Source organism: Acomys minous (assembly GCF_964271855.1).
Source record: "Acomys minous genome assembly, chromosome: 8".
Taxonomy (NCBI): Eukaryota; Metazoa; Chordata; class Mammalia; order Rodentia; family Muridae; genus Acomys; species Acomys minous.
This window is the reverse complement of record NC_140489.1, coordinates 82,361,173-82,374,811: the sequence shown is the minus strand read 5'-3', so window position 1 is coordinate 82,374,811 and position 13,639 is coordinate 82,361,173. Positions and strand designations below refer to the sequence as shown.

Below are 13,639 nucleotides of genomic sequence, written 5' to 3'. Positions count from 1 at the left end.
AGGGAAACTAGACAAGTTAAGATTGTAGAGGAAGCAGAACCACTCGCACATTAAACTTCAAGCCCTGTACATCACCCACGCTCAGTTCTTTGCTGGGTTTATTTGCTCATTGCTGAAGAACACTGATGGCTGTTAGTGTTTTTTTCCTCTGGTGACAGAAGATATAGCCACCTGAGTTGGATGATGAGGGTGTAAGCAAGAGAAAAAAGCTAATGTTTGAAGAATGAATGAGGACCTAGAAAATCCAAGAAATGAAGGGCTAGAGCAAATAAGACATGCAGTGTTAGGTAAGAGCAGATGTCACAGGTATGCCCAATGTGTATTCAATACCTATGATACTCTGGTGATTTTATGGATTTTCCCTAATTGAAGGTACTTGGAGTGTTCTAAAGGGGTGAAGAACATTCAGCATTTGGAAACTATCCATAAAAATATAATTTTAGGATTATTTAGGCAGGAGTTAAATGTCCTCCAATTTCAGAAAGTTTTGATGGCCGACTGATGACATTTGACAAGTGAAATCACATCCAGTAGATTTAATGCATACCTTGGTGTTGGAGAGGATTCTGCTTCCTGGAAGCCATGCCAACATTTTCTCCATCTTTTTCCAACCAGAAATCTTAAAGTGGGCCAGTCACATATCCTCAGTAGATCCTCCAGTGCTTGCCTTGCTGCTGAGCTCCTTCCTCATGTCTTCAGCAGAGGGGGACCCTCCTCCAGGACTCTACTGTGTAGCTGTAGCCAGTGCCCATGCAAAATGCATGCTGCGGCACTCGACATGAGAGGCATGAGAGATATCACTCTCCATTCCAGGAAAGGAAGTGTCCGGTATCTTCACAGAGCCCACAGGAGACACTAGTCGTTGTCTTTGTTATCACGTGTCATCAAAACATGGATCCCCTTCCATCCCTCAATACAATTGAACATCATGGTTTTGGAGTTGTTGCAGATTTCCGTTGTTACAAATGCGGCTGGTTTGAGCATTTTCTTGACCATCTAGGTGAGCAGTGCACCACTGACCTGTGGTAGGTACTGGTCCATACTGAAGACCCACAATCTTACAGGTAGACTCATCTGCCTCTTCTTGAGTCAATCGTTTGCCACACACTCTCCTCTGAATATTCCTGACAAGGGAGCTGGTGATCACTGTCCCAAATCAGCCTTCCCTGCTTTTAAATATCTCTAGAGATAGAACATACATCTTGTCACAGCCATAATGGCTGTCCTGTGTTCTGTTATACAAGGATAAGTGATGCTGAGTTTCTCACTCATCTGTACATCAGCTTTGGATGACACCCTGGCTACACTGGGCTAGGTTTTATAAAGGAAAAACACCCCAAAGCCTCTCCTGGATACTAAGGGGCTGGCTGGTCTCCATGTCCTCCCACATTCCCATCTGCAGGCAGCCTGGGAGGATCATTCACCTGCACACCCGGAGTCAGCTGCCTCGTCAGAGGAGGCTGAGTCGCTCTGGAAAAAATATGACCTTGGATGATGGCAATCACAAAGGCTACACCCCTTTCCTTTGTGACTATTTATTTCCTTCCTGTTTTATAAGGGACCATTGAGAGTGGCCAAGTGCATGTAAAAGAAATGACCTTTGCCAATCACATGAGCCCTGGTGTATACTTTGAAAACGGAGCTTGATCTAAGTGAGGCTTTGTAAAGCACTGGAGATCAGGTAGACACACAGTGCCTCTTCCAGAAAATCATCCTTCAATTCCAGAGACAACCTGCGGTCAGTTCCTACGTGTAGCAGAGGGCCTTTGATGCGAAGCATAAGAACAGAGCTATCATAGCATCAAATGTCAAAGCCAAGGCCTTGATCTTCCTGCACTCTGAGCCTCGCTGCTCACTTCCCAGCAAAGGCATCACAGAGGCCCCGGCTACCCTCTGTTCATTCAAAGGTGAGAGGTAATCTCTATCAGGGGGATCTGGGGATTAGTCTGTTTCATCTGCTTGAGTAGGGTGGTGGGGGTGGCGGCAGTGGTGCAGAAAAGAAATTCCACCACAAGTGGGCTGATGTGGAGACAGGATACACACATAGGAGTCTCTGCTCTGTGAGGGGAGGCCTGCGGCTGGGTGTAAGCAGCACTGTTCAGACAAACCTCTTGCGCCTGAGTCTCCAGACCATGCTGCTCGCCCATGGTTACTGGCCAGTGAAACAGTGTCCTTTCTGGCTATTTACCTCACCCTTATCGAAGTCATTTGCTCTTCTTGAGTTGCTCTCACGTGCTTTAAAAATAATTCCCTTCTTCTCTTCCATTTTCTTTTCCATAGCCTTAGTTGTTAGCTATGGAACCCGTGGTGGAGAAATAGTAAGTGGAAAATACTTGAAAAAAATTCCTGAGTTTATAGTATGTTTTGAGAGGTATAGTGAGTTCCTGCCTCATCTCCCTTAGGTCAACACAGGGTGCAACTCTTTGTCCAGCATGTCCACACTCCCATTAATTACTTAGAAGTTGTCACGATCCTCCCATCACTGTTGACAGGTCACAAATCTTGCTTTGTATAGTTCTTTTATAGTAGCTTGGGCTGACACCATGCTATCAATGGCTATCTTGGTGCCTTTCCTTTCATTAGGTAGGTGCTGCATCATCTTACATTGTCACTAGCAGAGGCATGGAGACAGTACAGGAAGATATTATAAGAGAAATGGGTCTCCTTCACATAACATACTACATTGTTTTGCTATATTTTTTGATGTTCATGTTATTACCAATCTCTGTGAATCATACCTTAAGACAGATAGTTACCTTAACATGCAGAAGCAAACATTGTATGCAGAGTTCAATACAGCCAAGGTTTTTGGTATCCACTGTGGACCTTGGAGAATAACCAAAGAGCTTAAAGGTACAGGAGATGTAGAGAGAGAAAGACAGACACTTTCTTTTTCCCATAGGATCTGAGATGAGATGTGATTATTAAAATCCTCTTGTACTCAGGAAGTCTGCAGTGATCTGGCTGTCTGTTTGACATTAATGCTTAGGTCCTCTTCCCACAGGGCTCTCATAACTGATACGCTTGCAGCCTCCTCCCACTATGCTTCAGGGGAGCTTATGCCTTTCCAGTCCGCAAAGTGGAGGCTGGTGGCAGAGATCCTTTAGCAAATGGTGTCCCCTATCTAGCTGTGTAGTCTGATGAGTGTCTGCTCTAAGATGACACAATAAGTCTAAAGAAGAGACCTGAATGTTATCACTGGCTATGTTTCTTTGTCTACTAAACATCCATAAGAAAACATTTTGCTTTTGAAAGGTGATCTGTAACCAGGAGGGTAGCTACCCAGCAAATACATCCAAATCTGAAGCCTAGCCAAGTGGAGTTACTGGGGCCACCTTTTCCTCTCACTGTTGTTGGCATTATGAGTCTTGTTATTTGTAGCCAATAGTAACCTGTTAGACAGATATTTGACACTTGCTGGCTCTATGCTATTGTGCTGGGAGCAATTGCATGCTGGGTTGGCAAAAGCAAGCAAGTGACATTCCTGCAGGCAGCCCACTTGTTTTTGCCTGGCTAATGAATGGGTGTATCCCTAGTTTATGGAAAGCCCTGGAGATTTTGGCTCAAGACTGCTTATTGTTTCTATACTGCCTTTCCATACTTGTCTTATCTATGGCATGACAGAGACCCTTACTGCCTATTTCTTCACTTTGTTGGGCAGATTTCCTGCAGAATCTTATGAAGATGATTTGATAATTCCCGAGGATGATTCTGAATTGATTCAAGTAACTTCTACTCTCTTGCAAATTAGCTAAAATCTCTGTGAAAACTTGATTTATACAAAGAAGGAAAACAAGATTGAAACAAATTAATAATCAGGGAAACATATTAACTCTAGGTTTAGCCCAAGGAGAAGGCCCAGGTGCACACCACAATAAGAAAGATCATATGGATATGGAAAAAAGAATAAATGCCCAAGGACTAGTGCCTAATTATAAGTGAGTACATACTATATGAATCTTTCTGCTTCTGGGTTAACTCACTCACTATGATAATTTCTAGTTCCATCCATTTGTCCACAGAGTTTTGGATTTCCTTGTTTTTAATAGCTGAGTAGTATTCCACAGTGTAAATGTATATCTTCAATATAGTACTTGAAGTCCTAACTAGAGCAATAAGACAACTAAAGGAAAACAGGAGATACAAATTGTAAGAGAAGAAGTAAAACTATCACTTTCGCAGATGATATGATAGTATACAAAAGTGACTCCAAAAATTATATCAAGGAACTCCTTCATCTGAGAAACACTTTCAGCAAAGTGGCAGGATACAAAAATCAACACACAAAAAAAGCAGTAGCCCTCCTGTATACAACTGACAAACAGGCTGAGAAAGAAATTAGGGAAACTACACCCTTCACAATAGCCACGGATAATATAAAGTATCTTGGTGGAACTCTAACCAAGGAAGTGAAAGATTAGCATAAAAAATCCTTCAAATCCTTCAAAGAATTTGAAAAAGATTTCAGAAGATGGAAAGATCTCCTATGCTCGTGGATTGGAAAAATCAACATAGTAAAAAATGGCTATCTTACCAAAAGCAATCTACAGATTCAATGCAATTCCCATCAAAATACCCACAAAATTCTTCACTAACCTTTAAAGATCAGTTCTCAACTTCATGTGGAAAAACAAAAAACCCAGAATAGCTAAAACGAACCTGTACAATAAAAAAATCTTCTGGAGCAAAGTCCATCCCTGATCTCAAGCTGTACTATAGAGCAACAGTAATAAAAACAGGATGGTACTGAATATAAATAGGTTGGTTGATCAATGGAATAAGACCCAGAAATAAACTTACATATCTATGGACACTTGATATTTGACATAGAAGCCAAATTCATACAATGGAAAAAGATAGCATCTTCAACAAATGGTGCTGGCCTAACTGCATGGCCGCACATAGAAAAATGAAAATAGACCCATATCTATTACCCTGCACAAAACTGAAGTCCAAATGGATTAAAGACTTCAACATAAAACCAGACACACTAAGTCTGCTAAGAGAAAAAGTAGGGAAAAGCCTTGAGCTCATTGGCACAGGAGACAACTTCTTGAACACAACACCAACAGTTCAGTCCCTAAGACCAACCGTTAATAAATGGGACCTTATGAAACCGAAAAGCTTCTGTAAGGCAAAGGACATTGTCAACAGAACAACAGCCTACAGACTGGGAAAAGATCTACACCAACCTTACATCTGACAAAGGGCTAATATCCAAAATATATAAAGAACTCAAGAAATTAAACACCACCAAATCAAATAATCCAATTAAAAAACAGAGAACTAAACAGAATTCTCAACAGAGGAATATCGAATGGCTGAGAAACATTTAAAGAAATGCTCAACATCCCTAGTTATCAGGGAAATGCAATTCAAAATGACTCTGAGATGCCATCTTATACCTACCAGAATGGCTAAGATAAAAAACTCAGGTGACAGCACATGCTGGCGAGGATGTGGAGAAAGGGGAACACTCCTCCACTGCTGGTGGGAATGCAAATTTGTACAACCACTTTGGAAATCAATCTGGTGCTTTCTTGGGAAATTGGGAATAACTTTACCTCAAGACTCAGCCACACCACTCCTGGAAATATACCCAAAAGATTCTTCACCATACAAGGACATTTGCTCAAGTATGTTCATTGCAGCTTTATTCATAATAGCCAGAATCTGGAAACAACCTAGATGTCCCTCAACCAAAGAATGGATAAAGAAACTGTGGTACATTTACACAATGGAATACTATTCAGCTATTAAAAACAAGGAAATATTGAAATTGACAGGCAAATGGATGCAACTAGAAAAGATCATCCTGAGTGAGGTGACTCAGACCCAGAAAGACATGCATGGTATACACTCACTCATAAGCAGATATTAGCCACATAATACAGGATAACTACACTACAACACAGAGACTGAAACATCAACCAAGGACCATGTATGATGTGGACCTAGACCCTCTGCTCAGATGTAGCAGCACATCTCCTTGTGGATCCCAAAATGTGGAGAGTACTTTGGACATGTACTCTGGCCACCGAACTTAGATCACTTTCTTGTGGCAGGATGGTCTTTCCAGGCTACAGAGGAAGAGATTACAGGCAATACAGATAAGACTTGATAGGCTGAGGTCAGATGTTAGGGGAGGAGGGCTCCCCTTTCTGGGGACTAAGGGAGGGAATGAGAGGGGATGAAGGGGGGAGGGGGAATTGGGAGGGAATGAGGGAGGGGGATACAATTGGGATGTGAAGAATTTAAACTGCAGAACAAGCAGGTTACTTACATTGCTAATCCCACTATATGGGACTAGCTCTGAGACTGGCTGGGAAATGAATGTCTAGGCATAGACAATGCTTCTTGTTGGTTATAGAACCCCTATAAGTTATTATTAGGTGCCATTCTTCATATGGCATGAATGAAGATTTACAGATGTCTTTTTTTCCTGCTCATACAAAGAGCATAAAACAAGCCTCAATTGTTCTGTGCATCATACACACCTTATACTCTTATAATTTTAGGACTGTATAATACTTGTGAAAAATTATATGCTTTCAGAGCAAAAGAATTGGACACTGACATTGGATCAGACCTATCAGGATTCATTCCTCTCAGCTTGCTGGACACTGACATCCTGTATCCTTCATGTTCCAGCACCAAGTACTTCAATTGCTGTTCCTTATCAAAACAAGACAGCTCCCAGGGCACTTTCAAAGAAAGCTTCCAATCCCATTGGTCCAGCATTTCAGACTGTCCCACGCAGGACTCTAATTAAGCCTGGAATTTCTCAAAATTTAGAAACTAGACCACAAATGCTATTCCTAGCTTGTTTAACCATTTAACTCAATTGAGACATTATATATCTCAAATCAGCTGGAAGAAATCTTAAGAGAATGAGGCCCCATTCCCTTTACGGGGATTGGGTAGGTTTTTGTTTGCTTTCTTGGGCTATAGATCATTATTATCAATGGGAGTTGGTTACAAGTTATTATTGGCCTTATTTAGAGAGAAAACAAGTTAAGACTCAGCAATACTTCTCTTTTCCTTTATCCTACGGTCTTAGGTTTGGAGATAGGGGTTGAAAGGAAAGAAGGAATATAGAAATATATAGGAAAGATAGAACAAAAAGTAGATTAGTGAATTTACTCCTCAACTTAATACCTCGATTGACACTCACAAGGTTATTTTTAATTCAGTGGTATAGAATTTTGTATATAGATGCAAAATAAGTTTAATTCTATATAAAGTGGTACAGAATTCAAATGTAAGATTATTCTTCTGTCTCTGTCTCTGTCTCTGTCTGTCTCTCTGTCTCTGTCTCTGTCTCTGTCTCTGTCTCTGTCTCTGTCTCTGTCTCTGTCTCTCTCTCTCTCTCTCTCTCTCTCTCTCTCTCTCTCTATATATATATATATATATATATATATATATATTTCTACTCTATCCAGCCCTTTTAAAAATATTTATTTATTTATTATGATGTATACAACGTTATATCTGCATGTACACCTGCAGGCCAGAAGAGAGCATGAGATCACATTACAGATGGTTGTGAACCACCATGTGGTTGCTGGGAATTGAACTCAGGACCTTTGGAAGAGCAGGCAGCACTCTTAACCACTGAGCTATCTCTCCAGCCCTTATATTTCTACTCTAATATGAGTTATTGTACCCATATAACTCAATTATAATACAAGGCTTACTTCCAATACTTTGAAAGTGCTATTGCAGACTGTTTAGGATAAATAAGTTATACAAGTTAATTGTTAGTTGATAAAATCATGTCAGTTACTAGTCTACTTTTATCACAAGAATATACACCATAGGTGTGACAGAGATATGGTTCTATAGAAAGATAAGGTAGGATAATTAGATAAGGCCTTCAAAAACCCTGGAGACATGTAGAATATGGCATTTAAACATGTTTTCATTATTTTAAAGATTCACTGACAAGAGACAGATTAACTCCTGACAACACCCAGACTACCTCAAAGAGGATGCTGAGCATTAAAGGCTTCAAATGTCACAAATAAGCCACTGGGGAAAATATCCTCATTTCTACTACAGACAAAATTCTGTCTAAAAAAGGCTAAGCTTGGATGCAAGCAGAGTTGATGGCCAAACTCTGTTTAGACAGGGTAAGCAAGTCCTCAATATTTCCTGTTTCACAAATATTTCAGTCAGATATATTGGGCCAGAAGGCTGAAGAAGATGCTCCAACATTATAGAGGGTTTTGGGTGACTATTCAGCTAGCAAACTGTCTCTGCCATCTTTTCATTTGGAAAGCTACTAACCTGCACTCCCAGCATACTCAGGTAAATCAAGGTTATTCCTTCTCAAGTCTCTGATGTAGTTGAAGACCAGGTAGCTTAGTTTTACGATAAAGCTTAGTTGTTTAGGGCTTAAGATGTTTTTAGGTCTAGATAAATGTTTTAAGCTGATAATGACATGATATGATGGAGATTGATTTACATTCAGAATTTTAGATGCACTAAGATAGGAAAGATTTTTTTCTTCAAGCTGTAAAATACATATGCCAAAACACTAAGAATGTAACATTTGTATAATTCCTGATTGTGTCATGGTTCTTCTTGCTATAGGTAATTTATTGTATATATGTGTAATATATAAACGTATATGTAAAAATTAAAAAATGTTTAATTAAAAAATCAAAAAAACCCAACATCGCATAAGATGATGTAGCTTGAGGGGGCTGTTCAGTCAGAAGCACTGACTTGTTTTTCTGGCGTCTTAGGGCTTGTCTGCACAATGCCTTGTCCATGTGGGCAATATATGGAGGATTGTGTGTATAGGAAGGTTTCCTGAGTCCATGAGACAAAAAAGGCATCGTTCAAAAGCCTTTCTATAGAGGTGATCCATTAGCTTTAGCATGCAGGAAAATGAGCTCACAGCTGCCACTAGAAAGAAGAACTAATGTTATCAACATTACAATAATGTATGTCATCCAGATTTAAAACGGGGAACCTTGAGTTCAAACAGGATCCAAGTCAGTAAACAAAACCAGGGAAACAAGAAAGAGTAGAGATGGGACACGGATTAAATAAATATAACTTGCTAACCAACAAAGAAGATTGTCTTTGGTTTTTGTTGTTGTTCTTGTTGATTGTTTGGTTTGGTTTTTTGATATGGGGTTTTCCCTGTGAAGACTTGGGTGTCCTGGGCTCACTTTATAGACTCAAACTCACTGCCTGTCTCTGCCTCCCTAAATGCTAGGATTAAAAGCATATGCCACCATGGCCGGCTAAGAAGGCTGGTATTTATTGTGTCTGAAAACAGTAGTCATAGGTGCTTTTCTCTAATTTCATTTTGTCTATAGGGAGGCTGTATGTCTTATTAGAACAGGGAATATAGCATAGAAACGCTTAGACTATGCTCCTATAATTTAATTTCTAGATGGCCTTAAAAATCTATAAAGTCCTTATGTGTTTATGAGGAGAGGCAGAAAGGAAATCAATGTTTCCTTTGCAGCACATTTAAAAGTCAAGTGTGGTGTGTGGAATGCAGGAGCCCTGCTGTAAAGTATATATGGAGTTTTAGGATAGTCTGTGATGCACCTCCTAGAACACACCGTTTTCAGGAATCATGCTGGAGTTTGAAGAACTACTTGGAACAAGTCACTGGAGGAGGAAGTAGAAGTCTAGGCTTGAGCTTGCCTGAAAATCAGAAAGTCACCACTTCTCCTATCCACTTGTTTCCCAGAGGGACCACAGCAATGCAGGGACGGTAAGCCACTTGCTGGATAGAGCATTGTTGAAATAGCTTCAGGGCCAGGCCTAGGTTTCTAGAAGGGAGTATCAGGTAAAAACAGACCCTTCAGACACTCCAGAGTTTGTGGGACATATTCATTCCTTTCTTTCTTTACCAACCATGAAAGACCTGTCCAAGCTCAGTACTGGATGCTGACAGTATTATTTTCAAAATTTGCTTCTTCTCTTCCAACCTTAATCTTAGTTCTCTCCTCTCCTCTCCTCTCCTCTCCCCTCCCCTCCCCTCCCCTCCTTTGCTCTCCTCTCCCCTCTCCTCCTCTCCTCTTCTCTCTCAGTCTCTTCTCTCTCTCTCTCTCTCTCTCTCTCTCTCTCTCTCTCTCTCTCTCTCTCTCTCTCTCTCCATCAGCTTGCATCCTGATTCTTTGACTCCCTTAACAAGGAAGGACACCTCCTGAGCTTTTGTCTGAACACTATCAACTTCTGGAGAATAGATGTGACTGTGATGACTCCAGTCCCCCAGTTGCCTCTGAACATAAGGAAGGATGTACTGTCCTTTGTGAGGAAAAGCCCTCCTTACTAACAACACTGCAGACAGGCATGTCTATCAGACTGACTAGTGCACGGTGCCCACCAGCTTCCCTCAACACTAAGTCCTAGGATTGAGCTTCCTCTTTATGTCCACACATCTCCTGGTTGCCTGTCACTTGTGCTTCAGGACGACTGTATCCACCTGACTATCTTGTCTCTGGTCCCTGTCTTGAAGCTCCTCTGTATAGCAGCGGCCAGATGGGCACCATCCATGTGTCTCCTGCTTCCATATTGGAAGCAGAACGTGTGCTGCTGTCATCAGAGCAAATGTAGCCTCCAAATCCCCTCCCTACAAGGGGCATCTTGATGTTGTCTTCTGGTGGTTTGGACTATCTGTGGTTTCTAGGTGGTTATCAAGTCTAGTTAGAGCTTGAGGAAGGAGAGAGAATGTTGTGAGTGATCCTTCCAATGTCATATTCTGTAAAGTGAGACACCAGGCCAAGATGCTAATGAGGATTAGGAGCCAGTTACCCCATACCATGAATGATGGCCAGCCCAGGGGAAGATATCAGTTTCTGTGGATGTTAGGGCATTTAGTGGTCTAACAGATGTCACACGTAATGAAGAAGCAGGGCTGATCAGTGCCCAAGGGATGGCTCAGCGCATCACAGAGCTGTGTGCATGTTTGACAGCCAAGTGACAGGTAAAGAAACAATTCTTTTCATGCTGGAATTGAAGCAATTATTTTTAGTTTCTCTGTTCACTCTCTTAGAGTTATCACCAGGCTGGTCATGAACCCAGAACCTTGGCAAGGAGACAGACCTCATCTGATGTATCGCTCCATTTATTTTTTGTCACTCTTCTCTCACAGGACGTAGCCTGTGAAAGGCCCATATTTACGATAACAGAGACCATAATGCACCTTTCCTTATCCACTTAGTGGATGCACATTTAAATTTGTGCATGATTTATTTGCTGTCTAGAAGAACAGAGAAGCAATTCAGACACATTGCTGTATCATATTCTCCATTGGGCCATTAAGTCTGAGAAGAAAGGCCGTTACATGTCTTAAAATATTGCACATTCAGGTGATAAGGAGCAGCTTATAACTGTCTCAAAGTCGACTGCTCTGCAGCCTGTAAACTCCTCCCACAGCTGCAGGGGAGTCCCCGCAGAGGAAAGAGTTTCAGCCCATTCCTCATAGTAAATATGAATACAGTTAAGAACTGATGTGCCAGACCCTGTGACAGTGGCTCCCTGTATTAATGAAGGCCCTGCTCAGCATGGAAGATTGCTTTGACATGGAGACTCAGAGGAAAGCCATTCACCTCTCAAAATTCATGTTCCTGAAATCAACCTTATTTATGCTCCAACCCCTAGGAGTAAGATACTACCCACAAACTGATAGTGAGAAAAGCTGAGTCCCACAACATACTCACCCCAGTTCTCTGAACTTCCATGAAAGTTGCTCTTTGGAATGACTTTTCCCACACAGCCAGCTCACTGCCCAGCTCCACATTGAAGACGTGGCTCTTCCCATGGCTGGCCAGGACACTGAAGCAGTATTGCCTGGGGTCTTCACAGTCAAAATCTTGGAGACCAAGATACAAGTTTGCCTGAAGCCAGTAGTTGTCTGAAATCCAGAACTGAAAAACAGTTTGGATTGGAAATGGATCAGGGCTGAAAGGTTGAGCTGGGACTATAGAACCCAGCCCAAAATGTGGGAAGAGGGTTGCATTTGCCTGGTCTGGTACAGTTGAGTGCTTTAAAGATGTTTTCAGAAGAACAAAGGAGAAGAAATGCATTGGATATATCCTGATGATCTGTCAGGATCACCCAGCTGCCCTGCCCCCATCTAACAACTGGTATCCCCCAAATGTGCCTCTGATGTGCTTGCTAGGAGCAGCTACACCCCTACTGGGACTCCTCCTGTCGAAGCTAGTTATAGGGACCTAGATGTCACGACTTCCAGATGGTAGTATGGAAGCAAGCAACAGGGAATCCTGAAGGAAGTTTCTGGAACAGTCTCCCCCTCGTCCACAGATATAAAAATGATCTACAAAAATATTGTTCAAAAGCTATGCCCAGACTCTGATCACTGGGGGTTAGTCTTTCTTCCAAGAACTCTGGTAACTACTATTTTTTATATTTTTTTTTAAAGAGGAAAAAAAAACTTTGAGACTCTTATTCAGAGAAAACTGAGGAAACAAAGTGAGGAAAAGCCCACAGGAACTGTTTGCTTACACTGATTCCTCAGAGGGGCTGAGTTCAGCATTTCCAGGGAGGAGTTCAGGCTCAGAATGATAGGTTGCAGAGTGATGCCTGCTGTTGTAACTCTTGAGTTCTGAGGTGACTTGACAGCCAATGATAGCTATCTAACGCAGAGCCCAAAGGGTACGCTTGTTCTTTCTCTTTTTCAACCACATATTGTAGCAAAGGAGTTCATAACTAAATGAATAAACCTTAACTACAGATGGGGACAATGAAGAGATGGCACTTAAAGAAGAAACTGAGCCAAGAAGCATAAGTGGGGACCACTGTCATTGACATTAATGGATTCACCATAGCAACTACGCATTTATACCATCTTGCTAACAGTACTAAAATGACAGGAAATATGACCACTAAGACAACACAACTAGATGGCTATCTAATAATTTTAAATAATTGGTACAATAAAATATAATTTATTTATAAGGAATTGTTTCTGAATAGACTATGAAGTACTAAGCAGTAATTTATATATCTGGCCACATAGCAACATTCCTAAGGACATTTAAGTAAAGTGAGCTCCGATGTCTGAGTCATATCTCACACCATGTAAAATTAGCCCCTTAGCCTTTGGTAAAGCTTCCTCCAGATGACCACAATCCAGAGAAGGCTGAGAGTCTCGGCAGTGCACTGCTCGGGCCTTGAAGAGCTGGAAACTGTGGCTCATGTCACAGGAGAAGAAGGGTGTGGTGGCGGCACATCTTGCAAGCTTTTCCCCATGTCAGGGGCTTGCCATCACCATGCCAGCACTTAGTTGGCAGAGGCAGGAGGTTAGTGCAAAGCTACTTTCAACTATAGAATGCATTTGAGACCAGCCTGGGAGGTGTGAGGCTGCATTAAAAAACAAAGCTGAGCCAGACCAAGCAACCAAGCAACCAACCAAAGATAAAATAAAACTTATAACAATATAACTAAAAGAATTCCCTCTGAAACTGAGTCTCCCTGGAGCTCAGTGGAATCGGTGTGCCCAATGGCTCACCTTGGTGGGCTCTGTATTTATGGATTCCATTCATTATTCTCAGCATGTCAGTACTACAGTGGAAACAGACAGGTGTCCCTTACACTGAGTCCTTGTCAGTGATGACACCTTCCTGTTTGGGGAAACTGACATCCTGGC

At 41.6% G+C, this 13,639-nt stretch overlaps 1 protein-coding gene across 3 annotated transcripts in view; it reads right to left on the bottom strand.

Annotated features, from left to right (window-relative positions):
- SNTG2 (syntrophin gamma 2) overlaps positions 1-13,639 on the bottom strand; it is a 206,709-nt gene that overhangs the window by 41,812 nt on the left and 151,258 nt on the right. For all 3 annotated transcript variants that reach the window (XM_084791712.1, XM_084791713.1, XM_084791714.1), the window contains exon 14: positions 11,691-11,897. In XM_084791712.1, the coding sequence (XP_084647838.1) occupies positions 11,691-11,897 (207 nt within the window). The remainder of the gene's footprint in view (positions 1-11,690; positions 11,898-13,639) is intronic.